We start from the raw sequence: 15290 nt of genomic DNA, 5'->3' as shown, positions 1-15290 counted from the left end.
CTCCAAGCGCCCAGCTCCAGCTTTATCCCCACCACCCCTGGCCCCTGCTTTCCCCCAAGAGAAGCACCAGACTCCTCTATCTTTCAAAGGCCCCCCTCCAGGAGTCACCCCAGATTTCTTATCCTGGCCACCCTCCACCTGAACTGTCAGCTGCTGGCCTAGGGTGTGGACCGCTGTCGGCTCCACAGGCATGCATGGAATGGAAGCTCTTCTGGCTTTGTTGTCTTCTGCACCAGGTGGGTGGAGCAGTGGGAAGGGCCAGGGACTGGGGTTTGCATTCCAGCCCACACTACTTGCTGTGTGACCTTGGCCAAGTGACAGAAAGCGATGAAGGTTAAATAGTGAAAAGCCAGAGGCACACACTTCCCACTGCCCTGGGGTGGATTGGACGCCTTTCCCGTCAGGCTATGCAGTTTCCAGCTGGGTGTGACTCCAGCGATGGGGCCTGGAGCACAGCTGGCTCTGGGCGGCACTGCTGACTGCTCCTAGAAGCTTTCCTGGATTCTGCCCGAGCTGGTTAGGCAGCCCTTCTCTGGCTTCGCACAGCCCCAAACTCCAGGGAAATGCACCCCAGGCAAAGGGAATAGCAAGAGCAAGGGTCTGGAGATGGGATCCTACCCTGGGTTAGGGTTTTCTCCCTCAAAGGCTCTGAGCAGCCCTTTCCTCTTCAGTTCTCTGAATCCTCGTAAGACTAAGTCACTTACCCAGGGCCACAAGCTTGTAAATGACACAGCTAGTGTGGACTTTCAAGCTAAACACCTTGCCAGACTCAGGTGGGAACCGCCCCATCAGAGAGAACCTGTTGAGGGCGGGGCTGTGGCCCCAAGTCCAAGTGAGTGAATGGCCAGAGGGGCAGGAGGTGGGGCCTGAGCAGGCTGGAGTAAGCTCAGGGGGCGTGCACACAGGCTGGGGGGAGTTACGGCAGTTTATTGGCCCGAGTGTCCCCCCTCCTCCTCTCAGAACCAGGCCAGGACTGAGACGGAGAAGGTGACATGGACAGACCCACAAAGACAGAAAGGCGCTGCCTGAGGGCCAGCCAGGCAGCCACCCAGGAAGAGGACAGGAGAAGGGGCTTCTCAGTCTGGGCCGCCCGCTGCAGGTCAGGGTCCTTCTCCTATCCTCCTGGAGACGCCGGCAGAGCTGAGTCATATTAGAGCTGCTCCAGGCCAGGGTCCTCTTCAGCCACTGGACCAACGGCCACCACTGGCCCTGCCCACTCTGCGGTCTTCCTGAGTCTGGGGGCTTCTGCCCTGGTCCCACCGAAACTCCCTGCTCTCTGAGGAGTACTTGGCAACCTTCCACTTCCCCCTGCCCTGACCCAAGACATCATCCTGATGGGCCCAGTCAGTCTCAGCCTGGGGCCCAGAGGCCCTGGTTGGCCTCGAAGACACACATGAACGTGAGGCTTTCACAGAAAGCCGCTGGGGAAGGGGGAGGCGGCAGTGAGTCACTTGGCAGTTTGAAAGGAGGGGGTCAGCACCTCAGAGTCGAGCTGCTGGGCCCTGCTTGCTTTGGTCTGGCATTGCCCAGGACTCCTCTGGGGTGGGAGCTGGGGCTCTGGATCCAGCAACTGCTGGCCCTGAGAGGGACTCGGGGCAAATCACAGCTTCTCCTCGCCGGCCTGGATGCGGGTATAGGCCTCTTGGTCTAGCCGGACGTAGCGGCCCTTCCGGGCGTCCAGGTAGAACAGTGGGTCTTTCACGACGGCAGGGTCAAAGCCCTCCTTCCGCAGCTCTGTCTTCTGAAACTTGAAGGTGCCTGAGAGCAGGAAGATGGGGGAAGAGCTGGTGGGTGCCAGGCAGTGGCCGAGCCCCTGGGAACCTGCCCGCCAGAGCTGAGGAGGGGTTGAGGAGGGCCAAGCCTTCTGTAGTTTGCAAAAAAATATATTAAATATGAAAAAAAAAGGCTCCATCCATTTCATATGTACCGCTTCTCAGAGCAGCCCTGGCAAAGGGGTAGGGGGGCCACATTACCTATCTCCTTTTTGCAGGTGGGGAAACTGAGACCTGAAGAAGGGAAGCCGTTTGTCCAAGGCCACACACTGAGTGACAGCAGAGTGAGGAGCAGAACTCGGGTCTTCTGTGACAGTTGCCTTTATCTGAGCACCTCCCAGGTACAGGTGTGATGGCATTTAATCTGCACACCAACCCGAGAGTGTTTAACCATATTCTATGGATTCTAAGATGCACATATTTTCAGATTTTAACATCTCTGAAATAGCTGAAGTAGCAGCCATTTTTTCTTAATAGTATGTTACAAGTAAATTATGCATCTTTCAATCAGTGGGATTAGCCCCACTGTACAGATGAGAAAACTGACAGTCAGAGAGGCACACCCCTGGGTCAAAGTCACACAGCTAGGAAAAGGTAGAGCTGGGATTTGAACCTGGGTTTGACAGATTGCCAGAAATGGCCAGATTCTTCCCCTCCCTGTAGGCACACTCCTCTGCCATGTGGCTCGGCCAGTTCTCCCAGCAAGTGCTGGAGTCTTTCTCAATCCCTACTCGAAACCCGACTGGCCTCATGACTTGCTTTGACCAATGGAATGTGCAGAAGCAATGTTGTGAGAGTTCTGAATGAGGCTAGGCCTCAAGGGGCCTTGTAGCTTCCACCCTCACTCTCTTGGGGGTGCCGGGAGCAGTCTAGCCTTTGCAGGATGAGAAGGCACATGGAGCAGAAATGAAGCATCTCAGGAAAGACCCTCTAGGACCAGTGCTGTCCAGTGAGGTACTCACTGGCCATAGGGGGCTATTTAATTCAAATGAAACAGAATTCAGTTTCTCAGTCACACTAGCCCCATTGCAAGTGCTCATAGCTATGTGGGGCCAGTAGCTGCTGGATGGTGCAGGCACAGAACATTTCCATCGCAGAAAGTTCTGTTGGACAGCGCTGCAGAACCAACCAGCCAAGAGCTAGACATGAGAGAAGCCATCTTAGACCCTCCAGCCCCTCTGAGTCCCTAAGGGATGGCAGCCCTTTGACCCAGGTGAGGCCAACAGAACCACTCAACTGAACTTAACCCCAAATGGCTGACCCACAAATTGTGAGCAAATAAAATAGTTGTTTTAAGCCCCTAAGTATATTTGGGGTGGGGTGCGGCAAAGCCTCTTTGCAAGTCAACGTCTGACAACTTCCCTGCCTCTCTTGGACAGAGAAGTCACAGCTGTGGTCCAGTCCGCAGGGAGCTCGCAGCTTTGGTCAACACTGCACCAGGGGCCTCCCTACCGCTGCAGGTGTTCTCAGCGCCACCACCTGGCAGGGACCAAATCAATTGGAGAAGGCCTTCCATGGAGGCAGGGCTAACGTGATGACCACATGGGAGGTGGCCACGTGGGAGGAGGCCTGAGGCTGAGCAGGGGGGAGAGCCAGGGCATCAAGGACTGTGGAGGGTCTGAGCACGAGTCTCAGCACTTCCTGCCCACGAGGGAGCTCCTGAAAGCCATCAGGAGACCAACAGAGAGAAGGATGGCACCGCCCTGCCATGTGACGTGGAGTCACCACTCCCCTCTCGCCTGGATGACAACTATTGTCATTCACTCCTCTGCCCACTCCTCCCACTCTCCATGCAGCAGCCAGAGGGCTTTGTAGAAAGCAGAGCTGACCTGCTCAAGCACTTTTGTGGCTCCCTACTGGCCCCTACCCAACTCACAGGCCCTGGGCTTCCGGCCTCGACCAGCCTCTCTCCCACTTCATGCCACTGCCCACCTCTCTTACTGGCTCCAGCTTTGGGGACCTCCTTCACTCTCTAGTGTCCAAGTGCCTTTCTGTCTCAGGGACTTCACGCTTGCTGTGCCCACAGCCTGGACTGCCTTCCACGCCCTTAAAGTCCTCCCTTCCATTCAGGTCTCAGCTTAAATGTCACCTCCTCAGGGAAGCTTCCTGGTCATCCGACCCCCATTCATTCACTTTTCTGTCTGTCTGATCTGTATCCCTTCTTTATCTTGGAATTCCCTATCCTGAGGCTACCTCCCTACTGCTCTAAAAACTCCAAGAAGGCACAGGTCCTGTCAGAATTTGTTACCTGTATTCCCAAGGCCTAGCACCGTGCCTGGCACATAGTAGGTACTCAATAAATATTTGTTCCACTAAGGAATGGATGAACCTTCTCTCTCTGAAGGCTCAATCTGCTCACTTGTACACAGGGAGGTCAGTTTACCAACTACCCAGCTAGGCTATGGGTGAAGGTCAGGAGACAGACTCCTAGATCTCCTCAGAAGGAAGTACGAAGGGGCAGAGGCCTGGAACGTGTGAGTTGGAGCCGGGGAGAGGACAGACCTGTTTTGTGCAGCTCAGGCAGGAGGCGCAGGAAGATGGGGCGGGCGTATAGTGGCAGCTCCTTCTCCAGGAGCTGTGCAAAGTGCTCCAGGTCACAGCTGCCAGCGGGGTTGGCCACAGCAGCCATTCCGGCCCGGCCTTCAGTTCCTGAAGGCAGCAGAGTGGACAGTGAGCGGCTGGCAGTGCCCCCTGGTGGCACCTACCCGCACATACTGGCACCTCCCACACAGATACCTGGCACTTCTACGCCATACACTGCCACATCGGCCATGTCCAGCAGGCGGCTGAGTATGCCCTCCACCTCCGTGGTGGACACATTCTCGCCTTTCCAGCGGAATGTGTCCCCTGTGCGGTCTCGGAAGTACAGGTAGCCCAGCTCGTCCATCACCAGCACATCGCCTAGGGAGGGGCTATGTGAGGCCAAGTTCGGGCCAGGCAGCCCTCCCAGATCCCAAGGACCTGCTTAACGGCAGGGGCTGGGCCTGGGGAGTCCTGCGGAGGTTCTCTGAAGGTAGGGGAAGGCCCTTTCATTCCTCTACGGCCCCACCCTCTGACAGAGATGCGAAGGGTGGGGAGAAGTCCCACCCACCGGTGAGGTAGGCCTGGTCCCCCTGTTTGAAGACATCTTTGGCGATCTTCTTATTGTTGGCGCCCTGGTTGAGGTAGCCGTCAAAGCGCCTCAGGGGGTCCTGCTGGATGATACGGCCCACCAGCTGGCCCGGCTCGCCTGGGGGCAGGGAAGGCAGTCAGATTTGCCCTGGGTGGCCTCTTCCACTGGTCCCCCACCCCCTCAAATGCACCCTGCATCTTGATCTGACTTCTGGTCACTCTGCATCCCACAGAAATCCATTTCTCCCCTAGCCCGGGAGCCCCTCCAAGGGTAGGAACTTCTCTTGGCAGGACTGACACACATAGGCACCCAGTGATGTCTGGTCAAACGAGCAGATGACAAGATGAACAAACAGATGAAAGGGCCCGACATGGACAGTCTAGCCAAAGCCAGCACTCCCTGGGCCCCTGGCTCTGCTCACGTCCTGTAGCACATGATGCTCTGGGCCACCCGCGAGGGGGTGCTGCCATGAGCGCCACTGCAGATGTGGGCACTCAGGCACAGAGTAAGGGGCCGAGCTAGGATCATCCCAGGAGGCCCGGACCCACGGTCCTCAACATGAAAGTGAATGGACAGACTGACGGATGGATGAGACGCGTGCAGGGAGGGAGGGAGGGATGGATGGAGGGATGGATGGACGGATGGATGGATGGAGAAATAAATAACTTGTAGCCCTAAGACCTGATTGATGGCCACTGGTCAGAACACAGTTACCTACCCACACACCTCTGTCCCACCTCCCTCCTGGGCCAATCCCTCCCCCTCGGACCCCCAATTCCAACACTGGGGCAGACCTGGCTGGCAAGGCAGGCAGACGCCATTGGGCCCCCGGATCAGCTCCATGGTGTCCTCGTTCACACGTACCAGCCGGATAGGATACACGGAGGACAGGATGCGGCTGTTGAAGCCACAGGCCCCCACCTGTAAAGGCCAAGACTTGGGCCTGGGCTCTCCCACCATGGGCCCGAAACTGGACAGTGTGGGGGGGGCTCTCCAGCACCCACACTCCCTTGCTGCCCTCCCCGCTGCTGTCAGTGCCTTCTGTGGCCCATCCGAGTCCCCAACCTGGGCCGCACCTGGCCGTCAAAGTTGCCCAGGCTGCAGTTGCACTCAGTGGCCCCGTAGAACTCAGCCACCTGGGGGATGTTGAACCGGCTGGAGAACTCGGTCCAGATGGACTGCCGGAGGCCGTTGCCGAGGGCCATGCGCACCTGGTGCCGGGTCTCTGCCTCCCGCGGCGGCTGGTTCAGGAGGTAGCGGCACAGTTCGCCAATGTACTGTACAATCTGCGGGCAGAGGGGGCGTGGGTCTGGGCCCCCAGAGTCGCTCTCACTTCCCACCTCCCAGCCCCTCAGGCCCCTGTCCCTATTCGTCTTGTCCCCACCCACGCACCCCAGGGGTGATCCTTTCTGTTTCTGGGCCTCAGTCTTCCCAGCAGAACAATGAGCGACAGGTGGCCTCAACTGTAAGACACATGTCCCTGAATGGGGTTGGCGAAAGGGTCACCAGGGAACAGGGATGGCTCATCCCCTTCCCTCTCACTCACTGTGCAGTTGTACTTGATACAATCATCCCAAAACCGGGAAGCTGAGAACTTCTTCCGGATTACCACTGTCATGCCATGGAGCAGACACTGCCCGATTCCCACGATGTTTCCTGAAGGCAGAGTGGGCCTGGAGGTCAGGAGACGTGAGACCCTTCCCTCCAGAGCTTCCTCTTGCCCAGCCCAAAGGCCCTTTCCCCTGATCCTTTCCTGTCTTCTTCCTCCACCACTAACGATCCCATCGCTTCCCTCGTTAGACACCTTCCATGGCCTCCAGTGCCTACGGGATCAAGGGCACACTCCTTAGTCTGTTACCCGGGGCCTCTGGAGATGGACCCAAGTTCCTGCTCCTATGCCCATAATACTGCCCTTCAGCTGGGGGCGAACAAGCTAGCCAACCTGGCTTCTGTATTGCACGTCTGCCTGCATGGGGTGCACCTCCTCCAGGAAGCGTTCCCAGCCATTCCTGGGCTCTTCCCTGGAGCAAATCTCCTGCTCCCTGCCTCTCCCACACTCACCATGCCATTTCTTGTATTAGAGTCAGGTGGGTGCCCATCATTCATCCTACCCCAAACGCACACCCAACTCTAAGCACCTTGAGGGCAGGAACCATATTTTATTCCATCTCTGTCTTCCCATAAGCCCCCAATACCAAGCAGCAAGGCCATGCATGCCTGTGGAAATGAACTGAACAGTCAGACCAGTCCAGGTGTCCTGTAGGACACGGCCACACACGCCATCAGACTGGTGTGGCCAGCCTCATTCAGAGCTCTAGTCAATGGCCACGTCTGGATCTGAACCCTGATTTGACTGCAAATGCTGCCTGCCAAGAGGGGAGGGGTTCCTGAGGCCCTGGGGTGCTGGAGGCTGTGGGGCGGGCCAGGGTTACCTGCTGAGTGGTAGAGCGGGAGGCAGTCATAGATAATGTCACTGGGCCGCATGCGAAACCCATAATACACCAGGGAAGCCATACGGTAATACCTGGGAGGGCAGAGGGTAGAGTGCTCTGGCACCTGGAGGCGCAGGAGGGGAGGCTCCTGGGCCCTGTCACCCCAGCTGTCCCCCCAGGGACCTGCCCCTTACCTGCTGTGTACCACAATGGCGGCTTTGGGCAGTCCCGTGGTGCCCGATGTATAGATGTAGAAGAGCTTATCTGAAGAAAACAGACACACGAGTGGCTGTGAGAGGGGGTAGCACAGGGCTGGCTGGGCACAGACAGAAAGACAGACGTCCGTATGTGTGCATCAGTCAGTGGCTACTCCGATCGCACCTCCTCCAGTAAGCCGGCTCTGATGACCACTCTGCTGTAATGCCTGCATCTCTTCCTTTAACAACCTTTTTCTGGGCCCTCGCTCTGTGTCAGGCCCAGGAGACATCAGTGACTAAGATGGGTACAGGCCCTGCCCTGGTGGAGGCTGCAGCCAAGTGGGACAGGAATGAGGAAGGACACAGGCACTCTAATACCAAACCCAAAGGGCCAGGAAGCACAGGGCTTGCTGAAGCCCAGTGATGGCAATTGACCCAGGCTTCAGGGAGGGGAGGAGGCAGCAGGGAGGGCTTCCCAAAGGAGGTGATGCCTCCCCCTAGTCTTAGCGTGAGGGGAGGCATTAGCTACAGGAAGCAATGTGCTAAGGTAGCTTTTGCACCACTGGCCATTTCTTTCCTCCACCCTGCAGCCTGGTCTAGAGGCTGTCCCATTACGGTTTTTGTATAAGGCTCAGCCCTACCAGGCTGGAGGTTCTGGGCGGTCAGGAACACCTTGGGATGACTCTGCATGTTCTGTACCCACCATCTCCTGCTCTCTGGATGCCAGGCCTAAGCTGTGCACCATGAGGGCACTAGGCGGGACCAGCCAGAGTCCCTGCCCTCAAGTGGCTTCCAAAAGCTCCAGGAGATAACATCTGCATATGACAGATGGTAACGAGGACAATGCACAGTCACTGAGCACCTCCTGTCACCACCTAGCTTCCCACTGCATTGTTTTCAATCCTCATTGTCATTTCATAGAATAGGTTCTGTAACCTGTGCCAATTTCATGGCTCTGAGGGCAGCTCAGGTGTTCAGGGTCACACAAGGGAAGCAATAGAGCTGGGATATGAACTCAGCCCGAGCTCTAAGCCACCAGGCAACTCAGCAAGGCCTGGGCTCCACAAGGCAGCGTGGGGGAAGAGAAGCAAGGGGCGGCGGGCTGACTGGAAGAGGAGAGGGGAAGGCAGGCAGCCCAGTGCAGGGAGAGGATCACAGCCCAACAGGAGCCAGCACTGAACAGGTGCTGGATGAATATTCAAAGGGATTCGCCCCTGGCCCAACCCCAAAGGACATTCAGACACAGCCGGTTCCTGGGTTCCACGTGACCCTGCGCGTGAGGCATCCATGAAGGCTTGTCCGACACATCTAAGAATTGGATTTTGTGAGCTCCTCTGTGCCCGGCACTTTCATACACATCAGCTCAGTTAACCTGTACAGTAACCCCAGTGTTACTGCCCCCATTTTCCCAGATGGCAGAAGGGATGTGGCATGTCTCACTCCAGGTCACATGACAAGTTTGACAGAAGAACCCAGGCCTCTGGCCCGAGGCCAGTGATCTGTCCTTGGCCATCTTAGAACCCCTCTGTGGGAGTAGGGGGCCCACCTGTGAAGCCCTTATCAGGGCGACCGGGCAGGTGCTTGGGGGCATCTTCCAGCAGGGGGTCCAGGTGCTCTGTGCTGGCGGGCACTGAGCTGGGCTCCCAGGGACCGGAGCAGAAGAGGCTGAGCGAGGGGTCCAGGCTGGCATGGATCTCAAAGACAGCTGTAGGGAAGACAGGGCTGATCAGTAGGCAGGCCAGGAAACCCTGTGTTCCCAGGCCCTCTGCTCATGTCAGCGCTGGGCATGTTGTCAGGGGAGGCTGGCTGGGTGGGAGGAGAGAGATGGGTGAAGCACCTGGGACCTCATTATAAGGAAGATGCTGCGAGAAGCAACAGCTCCCATTAGCTGCTGGCTAACTACACAGTGGGCTCTTTACATGCATTCTCCTGATCACACACCCTAGGAAGTAGGCACCAGTATCAGCCCATTTTATAGATGAGGAAATTGAGGCTCTGCGAGGGACTTGCTCACAGCTAGACTGTGCTGGGGCTGGGAATCAAAGCCAGCTCTATCTTACACCAAGGTTTGTGCTCTTACCCCACTAGTCCATGGGGATCCAGTTAGAAGGGAGGAGTGAGGCTCAGAGGCAGGCCAGCAGCCCTCCAGCCTCTTCAGCCAGGGGGAACCTTCTCTCAGGCTCTCCTGTGCATTCCAAGTGTCCAGATACTCACCTGCCCTGAGCACGGGCCAGTCCTGGCCCACTTGGCCCCACTTCCTCTTGATTTGTCCAACCTTCTCTCTTCTCCTTGTTGCATCCTTCCTCCTCCCCTCTCAGCATCTTAATAACTTTCCCTGTCCATTATCCCACAAACTACAGCAACATGGGGAGAAAGAACAGGGACACTGTGGTCAAGCCCAAGGTCAAATCTGGGTTCCACCATTTACCAGTTGTGTGACCTTCGGTGAGTTCCTCACCCCACTCTGAACCTCAGTCTCCTCATCTATAAAGCTGATGACAACCCCTCACTCACTTGTGAAGATTAAGAGCTGCTCTTGTAAAGTACTCGGTCAGTGCCCAATGTGACAGCAAATAAAACATAAGCTCTGCAGGAGAGCCGAGAATGGATTCTTGTTCCCATTTTACAGATGAGGACATGAGGCCTAATTAGTCACAAGAAAGGTTACCATTACATCTGAGGGCTCATCTAGCATCAGTCACTTTGTTAGTGCTTCCGGAGACGTATCTTCTTGAAAATGATACGAGAGGGTTCTATAGTGAGGAAACTGAGGCACAGAGCATTCCAGTGTCTCACTCAGGATCTCTGGCTTACCAAGGCAGAGCCCAGGCCATTTGACAGCAGGGCTCGTACCCTGAACCTCTGAGTCACACAGCCTCCCCCACGGTTGTAGGAGCATTGTGGTCTGTGCAGGGTCCTGTGGGACTCCCTGCCTGTTCCCTGCCCTTTTGGGGCTCACCTGGGGTCATCTCGCTGCCAAAGATGAGAGCCCGGGCCCGGGAGGTGGTCAGGCAGTGGCGCAGGGCGTCCCGCCGGAGATTGGTGTTGATGAGCGCCGCCTCCACGCCCAGCTTGGCCATGCCCAGCCACAGGCCCACAAACTCATTGCGGTTCTCCATGAAGAGGGCAGCCACGTCACCGGAGGCCAGCCCCCGGGCCTGCAGGAAGTTGGCCACGCTGTTTGAGTAGTCGTCCAGCTGGCGGAAGGTCCAGTGGGTGTCTGTGCCCTCAAAGATCAGGGCCGTCTTGTCGGGGTGGCGCTGTACCGTAGAGGCAAACAAAATGGGCACTGTCCGTCGTTGCCGCAGGTACCGCCGGACCTTTACTTTCACCTTCAGGAGCACCATGCCGCCGCTGTACGGGAGCAGCAAAGGGGCTGTGAGCGCTGGGGTTGGCAGTGGGGGTCCCGATATCCTGGCCCAGGGTGCTGACCCCCAGGCCTGAGCTTCCTGAGTCCAATCACTTGCAACACTCCCCTGGTCCAGCACCTGTGTGCTGGGCACCGTTACACACACCAGCTCACTGATGTCACACAGTAACACCAGGGACCAGGGCGATTACTCCCTCCCTGTACCCAAGGGGAAACCGATGCTCTGCCGGCACACGGCTTACCCTGGCTTCATGGGTGGAATGTGGCCAAACTGAGATTTGAACCCCACTCCTCGCTGACGCCAGAGTTCCACTCCGACTACCCTCTCTGTCTGCTCGGAGTTTGCTGCTCTGTCGGAGCCTTCTGGGACTCCCGGGCCGAAGTCAAGGCCCAGACTCCTCCTTCAGGGCCTCCCCCAACGCCGTATCATACTCCCCCTACTTCCCCCCTCCCCGCTCATTACCACAGTAGATAAAGAATGAGTGTGCAATGTGTCCAGTCTTCCTGTGCGCCCAGCAAGGGTAGCTCTGCCCTGCGCACCACCTGCCCCCTGGGCCCCACTCAGTGCCAGGAACAGAGATGTTTAACAAGTGTCTGTGGGATCGCTGGCCACACAAACCCATTCCTGCCCTGCCTCTGCCACCTCTGACCCTGACCTCTCCCAGCTTCCTGGCCTCTAGCCTTTGCGGATGCCATACCATACCCTCTGGCTGGAGTCCCCTGCTCCTACCACCTTGAGGTATCTTTCAAGTACAACTACTTTTCTTCCAGGAGGCCTTCTCTGATTGCCCAAGGCCCTGGCTTGAAGCCATTTCTCCCTGTCTGTGCTCCCACATCTCTCTGCTACTCCCACCCTTCCTGCAATGGCCACTCAACACTTCTTTCTGCCATCAACTCAGACTGACAAATGCTGAGCTGCCTGTTCTGGGTGTAGGTCACTGTGCTGGGCACTGGGACACTATTGCAAGCAAGACTGCCAGGGTCTCTGCCCATAGGACACTGCCAGTTTAGGGATTTACTGTGCCCCCTAATTATCTCCCTGACCCGTCAATAGCTGGCCCGGGACTGGGTCTGCCTTGTTCCTCTCTGGGCCCCAGAGCCAGCCAGCCCCTGGCACAGAGCAGGATATCCCTGTGGCCCATACCTGACTTTCTGTGGGAAGCAGGTTCTCCCAGACATCTGATTTGGGGCCCTGCTCTAGAACTCAGTGCGCTCTCAGACTCACGCCAACCCAAGGACAAGACTTTTCCCACAGCGTTCCTTGTGACCGTCTCACAAGCTGCTGCATGTCCTCAGGACCGCTTGCAGATGTCTCCTCAACACACCTGGTGTTCCATATTATGTCCCGGTCCCCTAAGTCTGCCCCAGGCTAAAGAGCACCAAGTTAAGGAGATTCCCCAGGAGGAGACTTTGACCCTGGAGGTGGACACACCAGGTACTAGTACCAGGGGAAGGGTGTGGAGCACAGGGTGTGGGGCCCTGTGAGAGTAGACGCCCCTGGTCTGGTCTGGGGAGCTTTTGGGGACTAGGAGCCCAGCATGGTACGGGAGACCCCAGAAATGGTTAGACCAGGTACTCACAAGACATCACGCCTGATGGTCTTAATGAAGATCCGGATGAAGCGCCAGCCGCCAGATCCCAGATAGAGGAGCAACAGGGAAAACCCCACTTGGGTCCAGGGTAGTTTCAGCACCAGCTTGGAGAACAGCAACACTCCCAGGAGAGATGCTCCGAGCAACATTGTGGCCTATGGGCATAGGGCAGTCAGTGGATTCCAATGTCTAGGTCCTCCGCTTCCTGGCCCAGTAATCCAGGCTACTATGACCCCAAGAGATCAACCTATAGTAGGGTTTAACAATACTGAGGAGGGTGGCTGAGGATGCGGTCCCTTTCCAGGGCTGTCTGGAAGGGGCAGGCTAGAGGCATGGGACTTGAGGTGAGGATTTCCAGGGGTGACAGGCAGGAGGCTGGATTCTAGCCCCCTAGTCCCATCTCTGCCTCTGACTCACCAAGTGTACTTGGGCAAGTCCCTTTCCCACTTTAGGACTTAGTCTCCCCCGCTGTGCAATGGGTGTAGTGAGACTTGCTCTCAGAAACCCTTCTAGCCGAAATAGGACAGTCCACTCTCCTGACATCCAGGTTTCCTAACCAAAACGGCTTGGAGGGGCGGTATTGACTTAAGTGCCTCTGGCTCGATTCCCCACCCAGAGATCTAGGAGGGTTCTGTGGATGACCAGGCCAAGCCACAATACCCAAAGGGACAGCTTCCTGAGAAGGGGCCCTGCTCAGTCCCTGCCCACAGGCTCCTGCAGCGCCATGCCTCTGCTGGCCCATAGAGGGCGACGGAGCCTGGAGGTACCTGAGAGGTGACCGCCCAGAGAGGAAAGGTGATTGAGGGAGAGGAAGAGGGCCTTGAAGGTACCCCCACAAACACTCAGCAAGCCACTCAGATGAATATTTGGGGATTGGGCTCAGGGGGGAGGGGAACAGTTGGCTGGGCTGAGATTAGGACTCTTGGGTTCTATTCCTGGCACTTTACAGATTTGCTGAAGGAGGCAGCAGATGGGTCTCAGTTTTCCTTTGGGTTCTCCTATTCCTGGGGAGGGGATGAAGGTCATGGCTGTGATGGAGTCTGAGAGACTCCAAGACAGGATGAGGTCTTGGTCTGGACAACAGGGAGTCCTAACAGACCACCTTCTCCTCCTCGATGCAAAAAGCAAAAGCTGGGAGGAGTGCTTAGCCAGCGCCCCCAACTCCAAAACCAGGATCGCCAAGATCCTCAGACCTCTGGCCTTAGAATCCATCCCGGCAAGCTGGGGGATAGGGTGTGGAGAGAAGGGGATGCCCAGTTCCATCAGGACCCCGTCCCAATGCGGACCGCCGGGCAGATGGCCGGGCAAGGAGACAGAGGAGCAGGGCGCGCCTCCCACCCCAGGCCGGTACCGTCACCTCCCGACGCGGCCGGGCACATTCCCCCTCCTGGGGACCCACTGGCCTGGCCTATGCTCACCCGGCGTTGGCCCCGCTGCGCGGCGCCCAGTCCAGATGCGGCCCGGCTGCTGGAGCGGAGTGGGGAGCGCGGGGGGCATTAGCCGCCCCTGGGCGCGCAGAGCCGAATCTCAGCAGCGCTTCGCCGGCTCTGCGCCCAGCATGGCCCGGCCGGCCCCGCCCGCCGCCCGGCCCCGCCCGCCAGCGGCGCTCCTCCCCCGCCCGCCTCCAGCAGCCCAAACTGGCTGCGCCGGGCGGCAACACCGCCTCCTGCGCCTCCACAGCCGCCGCCGGTGAGCGGCAGAACCAGCGGCGTAGCGCAGCCCCAGCGCGCCCGATGCCGCCAGGCCCAGCCTGCCCAACTCGCGCGACGGCCTCGGGCGAGGCCCCGCACGGCACTCTGGGAGTTGTAGTTCGTGCCGCGCGGTCCCGCCCGGCCGCGGAGGCACGCCCAGGACCCGGAAGAGAGAGGTGGGCTCTGCTTGCACCCCGAACCCCCAATCCCCAGGCGTCCGGACATAGGGGAGAGCACCCCTACCCGCACCGTCGGCGGAGAATCCGGAGTCCGTGCTCAGAACCAGATAGATTTCGGCAAAGGCCCAGCGACACATCCTAGACGAGAGCTATTAGTGAAAGGGTGGTTTCATGCAGAGAAGTGAGCTAGGGGTAAGCTACATTAATTGTCTCTGTTGCTCAATGGAGAGCGCATTGGTCTTCTAGCTGAACCTGGGGTGGTCATTCAAAGGTTGTGGGGTTCGAGTTTCACCAAGTTTAATTTTGACAACTCCTCCCTCAATTCCATTTAGATATTTTATGGTCACAGTAACCTTTATAAAGTTCAGAAGACTTGCAGACCTGAGCACCTGTCACCTCTGCTTCTGGGACAACAGTAAACTTGACATCGCGATTACTGTATAGGAATCCTTTCCCATCCGGGGTATCTTGTAAGCAACTTGGCACACCTGGTGGTACAAAGGGCACGGACCTGGAGACCTGCACGCAACTTTGGCCTGTGATGGCTCTGGACTCTGTAGCAAACCAACCTCTAAGTCAGTGACAATATTTGTCATGCCACCTGCTGAGCTCGGGGCCATTGGCCAGCTTCCCAGCCTTGTGTCACTCTGGGCCTCTGCAAACTTGGTTCCTTGATTATCAAACATGTTGAGCATCCACAGTTGCCTCTAGTCTTTGAATAGATCCCTTGATCCCTTAATCCCTTAGTCCAGCAGAAGTCCTTACAATGGTGGAGGGGCAGTTTTCAGGGTCTATTCATAGGGATTAAAAGTGAAATTTTGGTCTGATAAGTATTTGGACCTATTTCTTCAAGAATATAGGGTGCGGGGCGCCAGTTAGCTCAGTTGGTTAGAGAATGGTGCTCTTAACAAAATTGCTGGTTCGATCCCCGCATGGGCCACTGTG

The 15290-nt window shown here is 57.2% G+C and overlaps 2 protein-coding genes across 2 annotated transcripts; one reads left to right on the top strand and one right to left on the bottom strand.

Annotated features, from left to right (window-relative positions):
* Positions 1–907: 907 nt before the first annotated feature.
* SLC27A4 (solute carrier family 27 member 4) lies at positions 908–14201 on the bottom strand. Its single transcript, XM_033122370.1, has 13 exons — positions 13894–14201; positions 12464–12630; positions 10473–10867; positions 9060–9218; positions 7511–7580; positions 7317–7408; positions 6431–6540; positions 5961–6170; positions 5679–5805; positions 4864–5001; positions 4509–4673; positions 4275–4421; positions 908–1758 (listed from the first exon to the last, which is right to left on the bottom strand). Exons 2-13 carry the CDS (start codon positions 12622–12624, stop codon positions 1601–1603), a joined length of 1932 nt encoding a protein of 643 aa, XP_032978261.1. The 5' UTR covers positions 12625–12630; positions 13894–14201; the 3' UTR covers positions 908–1600.
* Positions 13200–15092, top strand: LOC117031581 (forkhead box protein E1-like). The gene is made up of 3 exons (XM_033122057.1): positions 13200–13238; positions 13819–14342; positions 14678–15092. The coding sequence occupies exons 1-3, from the start codon at positions 13200–13202 to the stop codon at positions 14787–14789; spliced, it is 675 nt and encodes a 224-aa protein (XP_032977948.1). The 3' UTR covers positions 14790–15092.
* The last annotated feature ends 198 nt before the right edge of the window (positions 15093–15290 follow it).

Source organism: Rhinolophus ferrumequinum, chromosome 12 (assembly GCF_004115265.2).
Source record: "Rhinolophus ferrumequinum isolate MPI-CBG mRhiFer1 chromosome 12, mRhiFer1_v1.p, whole genome shotgun sequence".
NCBI lineage: Eukaryota > Metazoa > Chordata > Mammalia > Chiroptera > Rhinolophidae > Rhinolophus > Rhinolophus ferrumequinum.
Note: the sequence above shows the minus strand (reverse complement) of the source record. Positions and strands in the feature narration are given on the sequence as shown.